The sequence below is a fragment of the Rhipicephalus microplus genome, chromosome X (assembly GCF_043290135.1).
Source record: "Rhipicephalus microplus isolate Deutch F79 chromosome X, USDA_Rmic, whole genome shotgun sequence".
Classification (NCBI taxonomy): domain Eukaryota; kingdom Metazoa; phylum Arthropoda; class Arachnida; order Ixodida; family Ixodidae; genus Rhipicephalus; species Rhipicephalus microplus.
In genome coordinates this window covers 105,946,775-105,964,248 of record NC_134710.1, presented here as the reverse complement: position 1 = coordinate 105,964,248, position 17,474 = coordinate 105,946,775, and the positions used below count along the sequence as shown (strand labels likewise).

Genomic DNA, 17,474 nt, shown 5'->3' with positions numbered 1-17,474 from the left:
TATTGACGAAAAATCTATCCACGCGTGCAATGCGTGCGTAAGATATGCTACATGTACATTTGGGAGTAATCAATTCTAGAGACAGAAAAAGGAAAACGAAACGACAGAGACACATAAGGGGAGCGTGCAAGTGGGGCTTTCAAGATGCTCGTGTACTTCAAACAAAGTTACACTAGACGTCCCACTTACATTGTGCCAAAATTTAAATATACGTAAATACAACATAGCTAGACAGGATGAAGGTAATTCTCCTTGCGGTCACTTGGAGCAAATCAGACATTTTTTTTTTCAATTCGCTTGCTTAAGTAATTATTTTGTATCAATTGTTTAACTTCTCAACTCTTATGAGGTCAAAAGCAAGAAAGCTGTAGTCCATTCTGAGAAACCCGACAGTTTTGACACTGTTCAAACACTGACAAGAAGTGAACGCTGACACTTACAAGAAATGGACATTTAACTTGACTATTGATTATAGCCCAGAAATCTCACCAGACTTTTCAGGAATGTCGCGGCTTGGGTACTTGTCAGTTGACGGCCGCCGCTTTCCGTCATCGTATGGACCTGGTCGAACGGGAAAAGTACAGCTCCGTAAAAACAGGTATTTTCACCACACTGCTCAGGATGAAACCCGTGTGCGTCTGGACGGTGTGTAGTTTATCAAACTGTTAGGTTCGGGTGCATTTTCAAACCAAAGTACAAAGTAAACGCTGCAAAGTTTTCGTACTTACTGCTCTACAGACGTTTAAGGAACCACTCCACACCATGCGTTCAATTATTAAAAACCATGCGACAGTTTCTTCTGTGGAATCTTCAAAAAAGTAAGCTTCGTTGAAAGTACTCGATGGTTTATCAAACTTGCAGTTTCAGTTAGCCTGTGAGTGTTAATACACTAGGAGAAATGAAGGCTTGAGCAGGTATGCTCACTGAGTGTTAAGGTCCACTCTGAAGACTAACATCTAACAATGTCTGTTTAAGGACTCTATTGCCAAAATATTTGTGTTTCGCTCGAGTATTGGAAAGATTATACCTTACTTTCTCGGCTTGTTACGTTATTATGTGTGCAGCCAGTGCATTGCGCGTTAGTTTTGTACAATAAGTGATGTAAGCGATAATGTTCACACATGGTGGGTAGGATGATTACAGAGACTATCGCTATCGCTTTTTGTAAACAATGCTTCACTACGAAAAGCCGACTGAGGAAAGCGCACAAACCGTGCGTTTTAACTGATGCTTTGAGATTACAGGTTCAGTTACAGGGTAGCCACTACAGGTTTGTCGCCAAAATAATACTTACCTTTTCGCTTTAGCGGGATGTGTTGGAAGACGTGGTGGCAACAATCACTGATCCAAAACGCATAACCCGAGTGACTAAGACTTCAGAACGAGCAACATTTGTTGCTGCCGAATTTCTCACACAAGAATAGTGACAGTATTGCAAGCTCTGTTCAGAAGAGTGTGAAATAGAGGCTACAATATAAGATGTGGCAGGCGAAAACGGTGCTCAAGAATAAATGTCTTGAGAGGCATTCTAAGCGTTTACTTTATACTGTTCAGTAACATAGTTACATAACCACTGCTTCCAAACATAACGGTGTTGGTGGGTACCGGGAATTTTATTGATGGCTGAAGCGCTTTTTTAGTACATTTTTATTTTCGCGATGCAAAAGAAAGTTTGTACTTATACTCTATTGCAGGCCATTCCTGAACTTGTCTCTAGACACTTCAATTGAGGCGCCTCGGCAACACAAGAGTTATTTATATCAGACAAACACATAATTATGCAACTTTTTTTATGGTAGATGTGAAGGCGTTACTTTTCGAGAACTAAAAAATTATTGTAAAGCTTTAGTAAGCGCACGACTAGCTCGGGATTGAATTTTTCCTTTTGCTTTGGCTAAAATGGCGTGCAGTGGTTACAAATAAAGCATCTACTTCTACTGCTTCAAAAGCTTTAGTGTTGCCTACACAAAAGTTTCAGAACTTCGAGCTCCCGACACAGCCCAACATTATGGCGTATCGCCATGCCAACGCTGTCTTTTAGACAATAATTACCCTAATAACAGTAAACCTTTAATAATTTATCTTTTTTTTTCTTGCAGTGGAAGTAACTTTTGTGTAAGGTAACACTGCTTTTTCAGTAGAGAAATCCACAAGCCAGAATAGTTACAGCATACCAGCTTTAATGAACAACTAATTGGTGAACAGAACAGTAAAATGTACATTCGATAGTTTTATACACAGTTCTGTACATATTTAAGATTTATCTACATAGTGACACTGTTGGCATGCCTCGGTGAGCTCGATAAGTTAGTTTTTCTAGGAATCGCCCGCACATCGGACAGAAACGTAAAAATTACATACATAGAATGTCGTTTCACAAGACAAATATCAGCAGAATACAGTTACCCTAAAAGGTCCACTCAAACAGAGCATGGTCTTCCAACGTTAAGACTTGGTTTTGCAAGCGGCACTCTGCCACAAAAATTTTAAAATTTGAACAAGCACTAGCTGTTAGGCAATTATAGAAAATCATTTGAAGAGCAACTATGGGTGTTAAAGCGGGTGAAGTGTCCTGCATTAAACGGCTGTCGAGGAATCATGAGAAGAATTTCGGGATGTCTGAAGGTGCGAAAAAATTATTCCAGAAGTTTTGATATCTTAGCATATTGGAGTACCATCATATAATGAAAGTGTTGTAAGCGCGCTGTGTTCATAGTTTTCTTGCAAACAAAAGATAGAGTGAAAGAGAGGGAGAAAGATAGAGAGAGAGAAAGTAATGCTTGTTTTGTTTGGTTAGTAGTGAAACATCCTGCAACAAGTGTTTTTGAGTGGAACTTCCACAGAGCCATGCTGGGCATGAATATGAGTTACGCAAAACAATGTACCCTGTGGCTAATACGCGAGCTGACCCGAGCAACGAGTGTATTCTAAATTTGAACAGGTCACACCATCTGCTAACACTGCTTATGGCTCTGTTCAAAAAGCCAACGAAATTTACACAGCGTCGCTCAAATATCTTACGAGCATTAGTGTACTTACAAAGTGTAAATGTCGCTATGCATGCACGTGCATGCGCATTGAGAAATTTAGCTCAACTTCTTTAGCGCATGCAGTGTTCCTCAATTATCTAAGGTTTTTGGACGTGTGCATAGTGTTCTCCGAAAGTTATCTTATTCATTGTTCATATGGCAAGTTTTGTGAAGAATTGTGAGAAAATTGATTGCTTAGTAGATGCGCTAGAAAGGAAGTAGGAGGAGCCAATTTAGAATGCGCACTCGCTGTGTAAAAAAAGGAGATAAATGGTAGTTTCCAGTTCTTGATAAAGTAGGACACTTACGAACACAATCAATAACATCATCTACGAGAACGAGCTGGTAAAAATATGAAAGAAAAGTAACATCTTAGTGTCGTAAAAATAATCAAAAGTTAACAGTACTTTTAGTTTCTTTTACCTTTTCAAAGCCTTGTCTCAAGGTTGATGAACAAAGGTCTTATTATGTACTTTTTTTGGTGCCAAACTAAGTCATACAATAGTACAAGCTATGTACACCAAGTAAATACTCCGTGTTTGATTGTGCGTTAGGTAATAATTCTCACGATGTCGCGCGATAGGAACAATGAGAAAGCACGGCCTGTTCAAAGGCCGAAGAAGCTCAAACTGTAAAGGGCGCCCGCGCTCACCAAACTCTGAGTTAATTTTTTTTTTGCTTTCTCAAAGATCGCATTGCTTGCTCGCACAGGTGAAGACGTACTGGTTGAGGTCCTCAAAGAATGGGGCTTCTTCACACGGAGCGGGAATTTCCCTCTGAGACAGTATAATCACAAGCATGGACATTACGATGCCCATCGCAACGAGGCATGGCACAAGCGGATCCATGAGCAGCAGCCGCGAATGCCACAGAAGGGATTCCTTACTCTCGACCCTCAGGGTGGCCATGCAGGTGTCACTTCCGTACGGATTGTAGATTGAGGCTCGGTATTCGCCTAGGTCCTCCTGCTTGCAGTCGCGGATCGTCAGGCGCAGCGTTCCATTTGGTTCCAGCTCCATCTTGTGGCGACGGTTGAATTCGAGCTCTTCGCCGTCTTTGAACCTGAGCGGGGAGCCAGGGAGTGTTAAATATACCGCTATTTCAACATGCATGAGCTCAGTACTACCCGTGGTCGAGAAGTTATGAGGCTGTGGCTTTGTGGACATTCTTTAGAATTTCACTGTTCCACTGTCTGTATTTGCAAAGATACGGAGTACATCAAATAAAAAAAAGATTTATTCAATAATTTCTGTTCCAAGCTCTTAAGGTTCCATTTGGGAACTTGTGTACAGTAATACGCACTCAGTTCTGTAGTGCTATATGTTCTCTGTTTCTATTGATTACTAGAGTGTCTTCTGCATGTGCTTTGCTTCCAGGGTGGCATGACCCAGTCAGGAAAATTACTCAGTCTACTCCAAGGCAATTTTGTGTCGAGTTATGCTTTTAATAAACCAAAACCAAGTCAAACTAAAGTTCTAGGCCTGGGCTGGTCTAATTAGCGACTGTAAAATAGTGCCAGGGTGCTAAAATTATCAATGACAGCCAAGAAGAACATGACAGAATCGTCAGTTAGTTTCTTTTTTGTGTACCACTGTTAGGCGCTAAATACAGCGACGTTTACAACAACGCATGTTTGCACATTTAATGTTTTTTTGATGAAAAATTACTAGTAACCTTTTGAAATTAGTTGATTGGTGTACTTCTTGTTACTAAAATTTAGATGGGTAACGTTAACCTGTGGTACGTGTCGCGCGATGAGTTACACCTGATAGAAAGTAATATCTGGTTGGACCGATTACCTGTGGTTTCCTCTTAGTATTGCCCATATTGAAATCAATTTCATGTCCTTCAAGGGACATTCCAAACATGCAAACTCAATAGCACCATCATTTAGAACAAAACGCTCCGATTGCCCATAACATGAACATGTGCGCTTCGTGAAAGGTCCCCTGTGTACACCGTAGAGATGAATAAAAACTTCACTCTGCAGCCATCAGTGTGTGACATACGACATATAGCTGCTGCGTTATAACTCTGACCTTGTATACATGCATATGCAGATGTATTAACGTAAAGATTTACTGATGACTTGCTTGAATATCGACAATGACGCATGAAAGCTAACAAATGCTTTAAGATCATTATTTATTGTATGTGTGCGTTCGTAGAAATGATTATCTTTGTGAACTTTGCGATGTAGCGGGACAAGATTCAATGTGTTAGGAAGTTGCGCTGTGCGTTCGTATGACAAAAGTTTTATTCTTACAGTTCGATATCAATGCACCTTTCTGCTTGGTCATGATCAGATGTCCCGTGGTGTCGTGTTGCTATGCAGGGTAATCGGCTGCAAATGTTTACGTTCCATTGCGTATTGATTGTCATTGGAGATCGTAGACTTTAGGATTATTAACTAATTATAGTCTCGGAAAGAACATGATTGCTCACGGCAGTGGTCGGAGCCAAGCTTATTCGCTGTCGAAAAACGATGAAAACGCGCAAGAGCTGCAGAGCTGACAAAAAATCGAAACTAGAAGCAGGAGTGATTGACTGGCCCCACGTGCAGTACCACGTAATGATTCACGTTCTCTGAGTTCACGGTGACGCCACGAAAAAAAGAGTAAGCAAAGTGTCATCGAACTGGGCAAAAGCAAGCCGCAGAGTCAGCCTTCAGATACACATTGACTGATGTTGGAAAAAGGTGAAGCCAGAAACGAAGTCCTCAGACCTACTGCAAGTGTAATACTGCTTTTTGAAGTATAAATAGTTGAAATAGTGTTACTGGAATCTAGATTTTTTGTAAATTTTGTGCCGAGTTTAGTATATTTTTGTTTTATTTTCTGAAACATTATATATTACTTCGAAAAAAAAGAAGATACAAGCGTTGCAGCGTAACTTCTTGTAGATCTATATATAGTTACAAGATCTATATATAGATCTATACAAGATCTATATATGGTTACAAGATAGATGACCAAATTAGGCGCAGTCAGCGCTTGTTTATTCAGAATTACGATGAGTTAGAGTAAATACTTCTAAGGGTGCTCCATTTCACCGGTAAAATGCACTAATGCGCAAATAATAGGCGATATTATACTCACCATTTTACTTCTGGCATGGGGGAGCCAGCAATGCGGGCGGTGAAAGTTGCTGTATCACCTTCGGGGACTCTCAAGTTCTCGAGCCGTTTAACGAATGATGGTGGCTCTCCCTTTTCTCTGCAAAAAAAAAAAAAGGCTCACATGAATACCAAGAAATAGTGGGAGCCTGGCACACATGCAACATATTTGCCCCTGATAATTTACATAAAAATGATTTTTTGTGCAGTTTATTGATGAAAGTACGTGATACGTACAGTGGCTTAGCGAGGCTGTTTTTCGTTGATTTTTACGATGTTATCAGAGAGTTTTCGAATAGGGGCGCCAATCGTTTTGGAGCCTCAAAGAAATAGCATCGAGGCCACTGCACATGCGTGAAACCCTAACAGGGTGTTGGTTTTGCGTTGGGGACGCAATTTTTCGAATTTAGCGGGAGCCCCAAAGCCTGCCTCAAAAGCTTTGCGTCAGACGTAACGGCACCCACTGAAGTGACGGCTCACAGCCAAGACTATATTGACCTAGAAATAGGGGCAGTGTCCAAAGTGCCGCAGACCCTATTCGAAAACTCTACGCTCCTGTTTGACCCAAAGCGTTCACACGCAAAAAGCTTTGGGGCTCCTATTCGAAAACTTCATATTCCCAGAAGCTTAAGCACAAAAAATGAACGCAAAAACTATTGCGTGTCAGAAGTATCTGCTTGTCTGCTGACAAGTGTTCAATGTAATATTACATCATGTATAACATCCTCGAGCGTCAACACTTACCGGATTGTGACACGAGCACTGCACTTGTCTTCTCCCACGGGGTTTTTCGCCAGGCATTCGTACAAGCCACAGTCCTTGCTTTCCGGCCAAGGAATTGTGAGTGTGCAAGTCTCGCCTTCTTTACTCATGGTGTATCTCATACTGGGTTCGATTACTTTTCCATTGTAGCGCCAAGTAATCTCCGGCTCGGGGTAACCCTTGACCTTGGCCACCAATTTCAAGGGTTCACTTGGAGACGCCTAGAAAACCAACGTTGCCACTCAGAAAAAAAATATTGTGAATTAAGTGCCATCTTCATGCTAATTATGCTAAATTTTTATGTTCTGCTGATTTTTATCATTCTTCCAACAGTGCAATGTTTTACCGTATACTACTTTTTTTCGCTGAAGAAACGTAGACATTTAGCTAGTATGCTATAAGCTCTAAAGACCATCTTTATTTATCAATTTGTAAAAAAGTATTCACGAGTATTCAATTTGTAGTAAAAAGCACGGAGTACACCGTAAAGACAGACAGATACGATACACTCTGCTGTGTTTCGCTGCCGCAATATATCAGTCCGAAGTTCTTGCATATATGCAGTGTCTAGTATAGATTTTACCATACCACAAAATCCGCCGTATCTAACATTTGCAGAAATGTGTGATGCCACGTGCTACAGGAATTGGTTTTAACGAAGCTTTTGTGGGTGTTTTGCTTTGCGACCACCTGTTTCGTCACCAAGTCGGCAGGATTTCCATCTAGAAACGTCTCGCTTTGTGCAAACATGCAGCACTACAGCACGCGCCGTATATGTACACTATGCATGCTCAGCATTACCTCCGTATCAGTCAGACGTTTCGTAAAGTAGGGCTTGCTCATTGCCGTGACGCCAACTGTCGCCTTGGATGAAGCTTTTCCGGCGCTGTTTGTCGCTCGGCACTCGTAGCGACCAGCATGACTCGGGAGGCTGTGTTTTGAAGAAAGCCTTGCCTGTGAGGAACAAATGTCCTCTTTAAGCTTTTGTTATAGCTAAGAAAAATATAACGAGGGTTGAAGAAAGAGGCGCACCTTGCGACCATCAAATGTCGTCTCAAGATCAGCGATGCGTGGAATGGGCTTACCACCGAAGAACCATTCTACTTCAGGTGTCGGGTTTCCGGTGATCTTAGCTTCAAGAGTGAATGGTTCGCTTTCCATCACCTCGACATCGTCGAGAGGGGAAACGGTTGGCTTTTCTTCTGCTTTGTCACCACTGTCGCTTGCTGTTGATAGATGAAAGAAGGCACACAATATCATTATGGGTTCACTAAACTATCATTGCTGTTTTTGATGAAAAAACATCGCTGCGCAACGTCATCCCTCACTGCTCTGACGTTGCTTTGAAATATTAAATAGTTCAATTGCAGGTGATATAGATAGTTGATATAATGTACTAAAAGCTGAACGAGAATCTTTAGAATGTTGCACCATTGATTAAAAAACAAGGCAAAGAAGTGCAGTCTGATGGTGCCGAGCTTCGTAAGACACTTTGCATAGCGTTCGTTTGCCATCACCTAATAAAGTGCCGAAGTACATTGTAGTATTAAAAAACATTTCTTCACATAGAAATTAAGTAAATATAGTAGTCATTATCTTTGCACAATACTGGCTTCTAATCACAACAAAAAAAGTTGGTCCGTGAAGAACACTACACAACAGGCAAGCAAAAATATCACTCTCATTGTGGACAGTCACTCCTGGTATTAATTCTTCTTCTGCTGCTACTGTTCCAGAATTTGTCGTCACGATCTGTCCAGCAGCTCCGCTTGCGCTCTTTTCCTCGATGTGCTTATCACGCGGCTATTATGTAGGTGCCAAGCGAATAGATTGACACTGAGGTTATATATCAAGTAGAGCAACAATGTCTTTGCAAGTGCCGTTACCTGCAACAGTGAGCGGAGCTTTGGTCTCTTGCTCTCCCAGGGGGTTCTTTGCTTTGCAGGTGTAAACGCCGGCGTCCTCCGGTGTTGCCTTGGGAATATCGAGAGCTACGTCACCGGACGGCGTTTTCGTCTCCTTGATTTTCTTTCCGTCCGGAATCAGAGGCTTACCGTCCTTCTGCCTGCGAGCAGGAAATGTGCGTGGACATCGTTATTTTATTAGTATTATTTTGACTGAGCATGACTAGAGCCCACAAAGGGAGATTTGAGACTTAGGCAGTAAATATTTTCAAGCGAATATGTGAAGGTAGCTTTCTGTAAGGCGTGCTGTTTGAGTGCTACAAAACCTACTCGGGAAGAAAACACGAAGCACGAAGGAAACATTGAGTAACGGAACAAAACGAACACTGGACACAATAACACAAACCGCGTGGGGACACTGCAAACCCCAAGGTGCGTCATCACAGGCGTGAGCACTGAAGGTGCGGCCTAGGTGTTTGGTGCAGGTGTATAGGCACGAATGTACACGCAGATAAATAAGGTTGTTTAATTCTTGATGCAGTATTTTCTGATCTTGTGTGTTGCTCTCATTGCGTTACAAAACAAAATACTATTGCACAAGGTTTCATAAAAGCATAACGAGATAATTATACGTATATTCGATGGTAACTAGTAAGGAATGAAACAGAAGGAACGATTTGAAGCATTGACATTCCACAGAAAACTCACCATTCTGTGTCAGGAGTAGGCTGACCAGCGAGAGTCGCTTCCAGCCTGGCTGGGTAGCCCTCCACCACTTCGACAGGCTCCAAAGGCTTGACGAATTTTGGCGCGTCTAGAAGCATAAGTGGACACCAGATTGTTCGAGAACAGGGGCAGTACAGAGTAATAAGATCAAACACGCAATGAATGTAAGCACAAATGAATGTACTCGCGGAGTCTGTGGGAACACTTACGATTAACAGTCACCGGAGCGGAGGTTCTGCATTCGCCTTCGTCATTAGCGGCAACGAGGTCATACTTTCCGGCATCCTCTGGCTTCACAGGGTCAATCGTGAGGGCTACGTCACCGCCGGGTGAGGTTGTGGAACGAATGCGGTTGTCATCAGGCAACTCCTTGCCGTCCTTGATCCTGCACGTCAAGAAAGGCAGTGTTTGTAAAGAACGCAAGCTTTTCCAAATGCTGCAAGGCATTTCATGCATAGACACAACGTAGCGGCAGTAATAACTGAATGATTTGTAATATAGTCTTTTTCTTTGTCATTTAAGGCAATGTTGCAGTTTTGTAAACAGTGGAGCCAAGCTGAAAGCACCACTGTCACGGGATACTTTGTTGTGGCTATACTTCGAAGCTGAATAAAGCGCGTATAAAAATAGCCGCGTATCGCTTTGCTTTGCTGCAAAGGACGTTGAAATACGATAGTCTTCTGTCTGAAGGTGCCGCGTGAGATATGGCGCCATCTGGCAGTAATGTAAATAAACAAAACCTTTTTTTAGAATGCAGACCCCACTGGTAGGTGACAGCAGTTAGAGCCCTTGAATTTTTCAGTGTAGTATAGGAAACGCCCGCTTTTTCGTTCATAGCGTCAAATTTTCGTTCACAGCGTAATAAGCGCTGCAGTCTTTAAAATTTCACATGTATGTGTTGTAAAAAAAACACTACATAATACTTACGTATTCATGTTTGCCTAAAATGTGCGCAATATTTGCTTTTTGATTGACAATGTTCACAAGTATGAATACAGCCACAATATCTAGGTGGGTAGGCTTTGAGCATGGAGTTAAACTTTCTCCGGGTGGCTGAATTGTTGGACAGACACCAACAGACAGATCAGAATTTTTGCGTCGAAGTATCCCAAGGAGGACTATCGTCTATAAACGCGTGAAATATATTGTTTCCCGGGTAAAATACAGCACTGTGTTGCTACTTTCGTTTGACCCGAGAAAAGCTTGAGACATCTTTCGTCCAGCGGCCATGCGCTCTCCAAATGCGCCCTCCAAAGTGAATGCGAGGGGGAGTTTGCTTGTAAGCCCGTCCTCTATGCTATGGTGCTATGAAGAACGAGGTGCCATGATCTCTCGAATTCTTCTTAGTCATGGGAACGCCGCGCATAAGGCACAAGTCACCACGCACGGTAAGCTTTGCAACTACGAGGGCTGCTTTACTGACCGCACTGAGCAATGAGAGACCGCTTGCTTCATAAAGATTGGTGCATCAGTTTGTGAAAAACAAGTCGGTAAGTTCGAAGCTGTTTGCATGGATGTAAAAAAGAGTCACCATTTGACGTCGGGCATGGGGTCTCCAGACACCTTGGCTTCCAATTTGCCGGGTTCACCTTCCGTGAAAACTGCTGGCTTAAGCTCGTCTACGATCTTGGGCTCGAACTTCGGAAGCTCTAAAATAAAAAAAATAAGAACATATAGTTATTTATTGCTGAAAACAGGAGTTTACGCCCGAACATCAAGTAGAATTTATCTCTGAAAAAAAATGTAATAAAGAAAGGATGCTAGTTTAGATATATTCAGAGAAAAGTTTAATAACCACCAAGATTGCCTGTGAATCGAGCTACACATATGACTGACATTGCATGCAGAATATGTCATGTTCTTGGTTCCTACCAGCCACCTTCACGGTGCTCTTGCTTTCTGCCTTGCCTTCTGGATTCTTGGCCACGCAAACATATTTGCCTGCGTCGGCTGGTGTAGCATGATCGATGGACAGAAGCACTGTACCGTCCGGTTCTTGAGACAGCGCTACCCCCGAAGAAGGTTCTAGTTTCTCGCCGTCTTTGAGCCTGGAAAGCATGTACGACGTTTAAATTAAAGTAATACTATTCTAACTATCTGCTAATTGTATCAGAAATGACGAGACTGATAATAATGATGAAGACAATGGTGATATACTTAATTCGGTGGAATAAGGTTTAAAAGGGCCTGACCCACTTTATTATATCCCATCATGGAGCAATTTTTAATTACTTTGAATAAGAGGTGCCTTGCATGGAGTTAGTGAAACTGACTGAGGAGAACAGGGCGTCCTTTCTGCAAGATAGACTACCAGGCACATTCATTGCGGCGAGCCTTTATAAGTCCTTTTATCTGCCTTCGATTTTTTTTTCAACTGCTCAGCAATGTGCATGGTTGTCGTGGAACTGCGTGTTGCCTTGCATTCTAAATCCAGTGACGTAGTATATGATCTTGTCCCTACCCAACTACTCCGATTATAAAAAAAAGATTATAAATGTCTCCTCAGCACAAAACTCTTTTTCTTTTAGTGGCTGCTCAACATATGAGACTAATTATTTATTTTCATGCTTAAAAATACATACGCACCATTCCGTAGTGAATGGGCTGTCACTCTTCACTTTACCCACAAGATGCAGCGGTTGTCCTTCCAGAAGATCAGCGTTCTTTAGCTCAATGACAAATTCAGGCTTCTCGCCAGGAACACGCGCTTCAGGCTTGGCTGTCGAGCAATAAATTATAGCAGTGCATTAATGACATATTGAAAATTATATATATATATATATATATATATATATATATATATATATATATATATATATATATATATATATATATATATATTGTAGAAATACAAAAAATCGTGCCCTTACTCCCACTGAATGAAAAAAAGAAGAACCAGTCACCTAACACGTCGACTAAGGTTATTAAACGTAGCAATGGACAGCAGGAGATGACGACCATAGGTTGAGAAGTGCCCGAGAGCTTCTCGCAGTGTTTACACAACTCCGTAGCTCAGTATTTCTTGGGTGCTGCTGCTGAACACGATGCTGGAGTTTTGATTTCCAACCATGGCAACCGCATTTCAATGGGAGCGAAAGGCAACGACGCTCGTGTATATCATTCACCAGTTGGCGATAACACAGTGATTAATTAACTCTTTACCTTTTCCCGTTTCATGCAGTCGTTTAATATCACTAAAATTCTAACTTTGAAGCCAAGAACACTTGCGAAAAGCTATTAATAAACTTCTGAGTGACTTAATTAAGGAGCGTGCTATTAGGATACGTCGTGTAAAGGGAAACTACTACTGCTTCTCTGTGCCGTGTTGATGACGCAGAACTCTCCCTTTACATCAGGGCTTAAAAATGTTTAGCCAGCGGTTATTTTTAATGCACGAAAAGGACTTTTGCCTTAAGCAGGGATTGACGTCATTCGTTATGGCTTAACGCTCAAACGCTTCTGTGTGTTCGGCTATAGGTCTGTTGTACGATCGCGTTGGCTTAGATTAACCGTATGCATATAGCGAGCGACCCACGCAGCCTGTCTATTCGCCCTCGCTTTGTGGCAGTGCATTGTAAACCAATAATCTACGTAGACTCCACCATCATAGTTTATCGAATGGTTCCTTGATTGATTGATATGTGGGGTTTAACGTCACAAAACCACCATATGAATATGAGAAACGCTGTAGTTGTAGGTTTCGGAAACTTCGACCACCTGGGGTTCTTTAACGTGTACCCAAATCTGAGCACACGGGCCTACAGCATTTTCGCCTCCATTGAAATTGCAGCCGTCGCAGCCGGGATTTGATCCCGCGACCTGCGGGTTCGAATTGTTCCTTGTTTACTAGTTTAGCGTAGGAGGAAATCCTGAAGAAATTTTGTCCGTTTTAGCACGAGTACTATGGTAACGTACTTTTCTTTGGGACAGCAAAGAATGTGCGTAGGGTTTCTTAGGGAAGAATATTATAAATGTGTGATAGAACTGGAGCGTACTTTTCACGTCGGCATCAGACGCAGCTTCCCCAGCATCATTGGCGGCGACCACGGTATAGTGACCAGCGTCTTCTGGTTTGACCTCGTCTATAACGAGGGCCAGTGTGCCATCAGGCTTCTCCTCTGTCCTGATTCGGTCGCTCGGACGAATGGGCCGGCCATCCTTCAGCCTGTAAAATTGTCGTTGTCATGCAGTGAGGTTGGAGAGTTAAACAACGTTGATATATGTTCAATGAGTGCTGGGGCTCTACTCCGTGTTTAATATAAGGGGCGTTTGAATCGAAGAGCCGGAGTTACTACGACTAGCTGCCGTGTTGCCTCAAGATACATGTACCTTGAAATGGATGTCACACAAAAGAAATTGATTTGCTAGAACTGTTCAGAAAAACAGGTGTTGGTCAAATGCGGTGGGGGCCATAATATCAGCGATTGTGATGAGATGATAGGAAATGTCTTTCACGAACAAGATTCATTGTATAGTTGGTCACGCACTCTTAACAGCATGACTATGTGGTGTCTCGATGATAACAAGGTTGCCAGCACGGGATATTGTACAACGACCCTGGAATGCATGCATGACCCCAAAATCGTGCCACCTACTTTAAGTCAACCTTGGTGACATGTTGTCAATTACGCGAAAGTCAAATGCTTACCGCCACACTTAGATGTGTTCTTAGCTTTTCTATGAGTAAAAAGCAACCGCTGAACTCATTTCTTTTCTCGAAATGGTGTACGAACCTGCAACCTTTTTTCTGGTATTTTGTGGCTCTTGCGCATCGAGAAAGGATTTTCGTTTAATGGAGTGTTTGCAACGACTTACCGAAATCCAAATAACCAGATATTGTGTGATAACGGCTGTACCCGGCTAAAACTCACCACTTTATGCTCGTAGGGTTGCTGTCCGGTTCAAGCTTGGCCTCGAGCCTCGCTGGTTTGCCATCGGCCAGTGTCGTCGGCTGCAGCTCCTTTTCGAATGCTGGCTTTCGCTGCTTGCGGTATTTGTCAGGCTCGGCTGCGTCAGTGACGTGAAATACGGAGTTACACCGCTGTGCACCAGGACTGATGATCGCTTGAGAAGCGCGAAGAAGCTCACTTTTTATTTTTGCCTCCGATTCTGCTTCACCCGCGTCGTTGGCGGCGACCACAGCATACTTTCCGGCGTCTTCAGGCTGCACATCATCTATCAGCAATGCCAGCGTGCCGTCAGGCTTTTCTTCCATCTTGATCCTATCGCTTGGTCGCAACGTACGGCCGTCCTTTAGCCTAAGAAACGAAATGTGATTTTAACATGTTGCTCAAGCGCACGTGTTTGGTATTCCGTTGTGAATTCGCTACCCTGCCAAAATGTTTGCCATGCTATGTGAAAAACGCGCTTGAACACTGACGCTCACACTTTCAAAGAAGATAGGAGAGCTATGAAGTAGATATAACGAATAGGCACGGAGATGGTTGCTCTCTGAAGAACTGAAACTATTGACAAAGAGGATGCTGTTGCCAAGCGCAAGCAGTAGTTTAATTCACATGGCGCAGGATTTGTGAATGCAAAAGCGCAGAAAAACAAAACGCTGGAAAATATATTTAACGTTCTCTTACGTTCTTACGCAACTGCAAGTCAAAAAGACATTGCGGGTTGATTGCCTCTCAAAATTAGTTTTTTTTTGCGCGGGTCAAAATGACGCAAAGAGGCTTGCCACATAAATTTCATGACATGCATTGTTTATTATCTCTCTGATAACCTAAACTCTAATTTTATAATTCGTGAGTGACATGTTTTGCAGCCCCACCGCGGTGGTCTAGTGGCTAAGGTACTCGGCTGCTGACCCGCAGGTCGCGGGTTCAGATCCCGGCTGTGGCAGCTGCATTTCCGATGGAGGCGGAAATGTTGTAGGCCCGTATGCTCAAGCTTGGGCACACGTTAAAGAACCCCAGGTGGTCGAAATTTCCGGAGCCCTCCACTATGGCGTCTCTCATAATCGTATGGTGGTTTCGGGACGTTAAACGCCAGATATCAATCAACATGTTTTGCAAACCTTTCACAATTCGTTGATAACATGACTAAGGCAAGACAGCGATGAAAAGAATACTGAAGATAAGCTACGTGGGTGCTGTGATTTTGAGATTTATATCGAAACACGCTTGAACACGTACATATTATTTTCACGGGTTCATTTGGACGCCATGCTGGTCATGTTACATTCGTCATGTAACATGACCTCCCTCTTCTTCCAGGATTATTCATCTAGCTTCTTAAAGTTGTCATCTTCACCTCGTAATGTTGCAAGCAAATGTATGTTATCTTTTTATACTTTGACGTTTAGACATTGACCTTCACTGGGTCAATGTCTTAAAAAGACAGTTCAACGCTTTCGTTGTAATGCTCATCCTCGCCTCCCGCGATGTCATAGTTTTGCTCCCTGTATCCTTCCATTATATCCATGCATGAATTCATACAACTGTATCGCAGCTGGTAAGAGTGGCACTACTCTGGGCTCTCGAATAGTTTACGTTCTACAGCTTTCCTACTTTCAAATGATGTATAGCCTCCCGAACACTTGTCTGTAGAGCAACGGAGTGTTGTGTTCAGAAGGTGCGTGAGCGATATCTACCGAACGCCACTGGTTCGATACAGTTATTTTAACATATCGTTTATAGACGGCCTCACGAGTTAGCGCACGCATGAAAATTTTAGCGTGCACATTTCCCGACCATAGACAGGTTGAGTTAAAGTTATGCAGAAACGAAAGTCACGTGTTTATACGCACATCATAATACGCCAGCCATGACAGAATGCCGAAATCGTACGCTTACCATTTTATGCTCGTTGGATTGCTGTCAGGCTCCAGTTTGGCTTCGAGCCTAGCAGGCTTTCCTTCCGGAAGGGTCGCTGGCTCGAGCTCCTTTTCAAAGGCTGGTTTACGCTGCTTACGGTATTTTTCTGGCTCAGCTGGTAGAAAACAAGACACAATCTCGTGATTACAAAAATAACGCTTATACATGTTACAAGTTGGGCAGAAAAGGACGATAGGTATGTCAGAGAGATAAGTGCGAAAAATCGCAGAAGTTTCATTCAATCGTAATGTAATTATGGGTTTTAATGTAGTTATGAATACTTAGACTTGTGCAACGTGCATTTTCACTCGCATTTATGCTATTGAAGATAAATTTGGCTATTGAATACATTGTATGTTTTGGTTCAGAATAAGAGCGTGATTAGTTATAAGGAAGGTACACGTAGTATCAATGATCTCCGGCACGTTGTTACATAGAAGTTTTAAAGTATTGAGTTGACACTTTTTTACAACAAGGACCACCCTTGTTGACGTGTGAGTTAGTGTTACGATGTTGCCACAATGACAGTGAACTAGTACAAGAAGTTTTTATACTCTTGTATTTTTTGAAAAAAGTAAAGCAAAAAGGTAAGATAATACTCACTCTTGACATCAGCCTCTGATTCTGCTTTTCCCGCATCGTTTTCAGCAACCACAGAGTAATTTCCGGCGTCTTCTGGTCGCACATCGTCTATGACAAGGGCCAACGTGCCGTCAGGCTTTTCTTCTGTCTTCACTCGGCTGCTTGGGCGAATGGGTTTGCCGTCTTTGAGCCTGAAATAGATAGCGAAAAATTGACGCTGCCGTGAAGACTCTCTCCTCAGCTCAGAAACGAGGCATTTCCATCCGGTAGCACCATATGCACAAGCAAACACTGGCAGTGATTTTACCGTTCTAATATAATTCGTTCACCAAAGACAGCATGCAATGCTGCAGCTGTATGCTGCATCATCGATTGACGTGTTCAATCATCATTGCTTTTAACACGCTTCCCAATAGTGAAACAGTACAATAGTGAAAGAGAGTGATAAATTTTAGGGTGCAAATTGTAACTGGTCATTTTTCAGGCAGTTACCAAAGTTGTCAAAATATGTTGAGCGCTTTGTCGAGCAAGG

General features: G+C 42.5%; 1 protein-coding gene across 6 annotated transcripts in view; it reads right to left on the bottom strand.

The window, feature by feature from the left end:
* Positions 1–17,474, bottom strand: part of Obsc (Obscurin) — a 188,904-nt gene that overhangs the window by 28,904 nt on the left and 142,526 nt on the right. For all 6 annotated transcript variants that reach the window (XM_075877358.1, XM_075877360.1, XM_075877361.1 and 3 more), the window contains 17 exons: positions 16,964–17,133; positions 16,340–16,475; positions 14,625–14,794; positions 14,408–14,543; positions 13,532–13,701; positions 12,123–12,255; positions 11,409–11,584; positions 11,068–11,185; positions 9,746–9,921; positions 9,519–9,624; positions 8,793–8,971; positions 7,939–8,132; positions 7,708–7,860; positions 6,889–7,127; positions 6,128–6,244; positions 3,916–4,091; positions 490–561 (listed from right to left, as the gene is read on the bottom strand). In XM_075877358.1, coding sequence (XP_075733473.1) covers positions 490–561; positions 3,916–4,091; positions 6,128–6,244; positions 6,889–7,127; positions 7,708–7,860; positions 7,939–8,132; positions 8,793–8,971; positions 9,519–9,624; positions 9,746–9,921; positions 11,068–11,185; positions 11,409–11,584; positions 12,123–12,255; positions 13,532–13,701; positions 14,408–14,543; positions 14,625–14,794; positions 16,340–16,475; positions 16,964–17,133 — 2,621 coding nt within the window. The remainder of the gene's footprint in view (positions 1–489; positions 562–3,915; positions 4,092–6,127; positions 6,245–6,888; positions 7,128–7,707; positions 7,861–7,938; positions 8,133–8,792; positions 8,972–9,518; positions 9,625–9,745; positions 9,922–11,067; positions 11,186–11,408; positions 11,585–12,122; positions 12,256–13,531; positions 13,702–14,407; positions 14,544–14,624; positions 14,795–16,339; positions 16,476–16,963; positions 17,134–17,474) is intronic.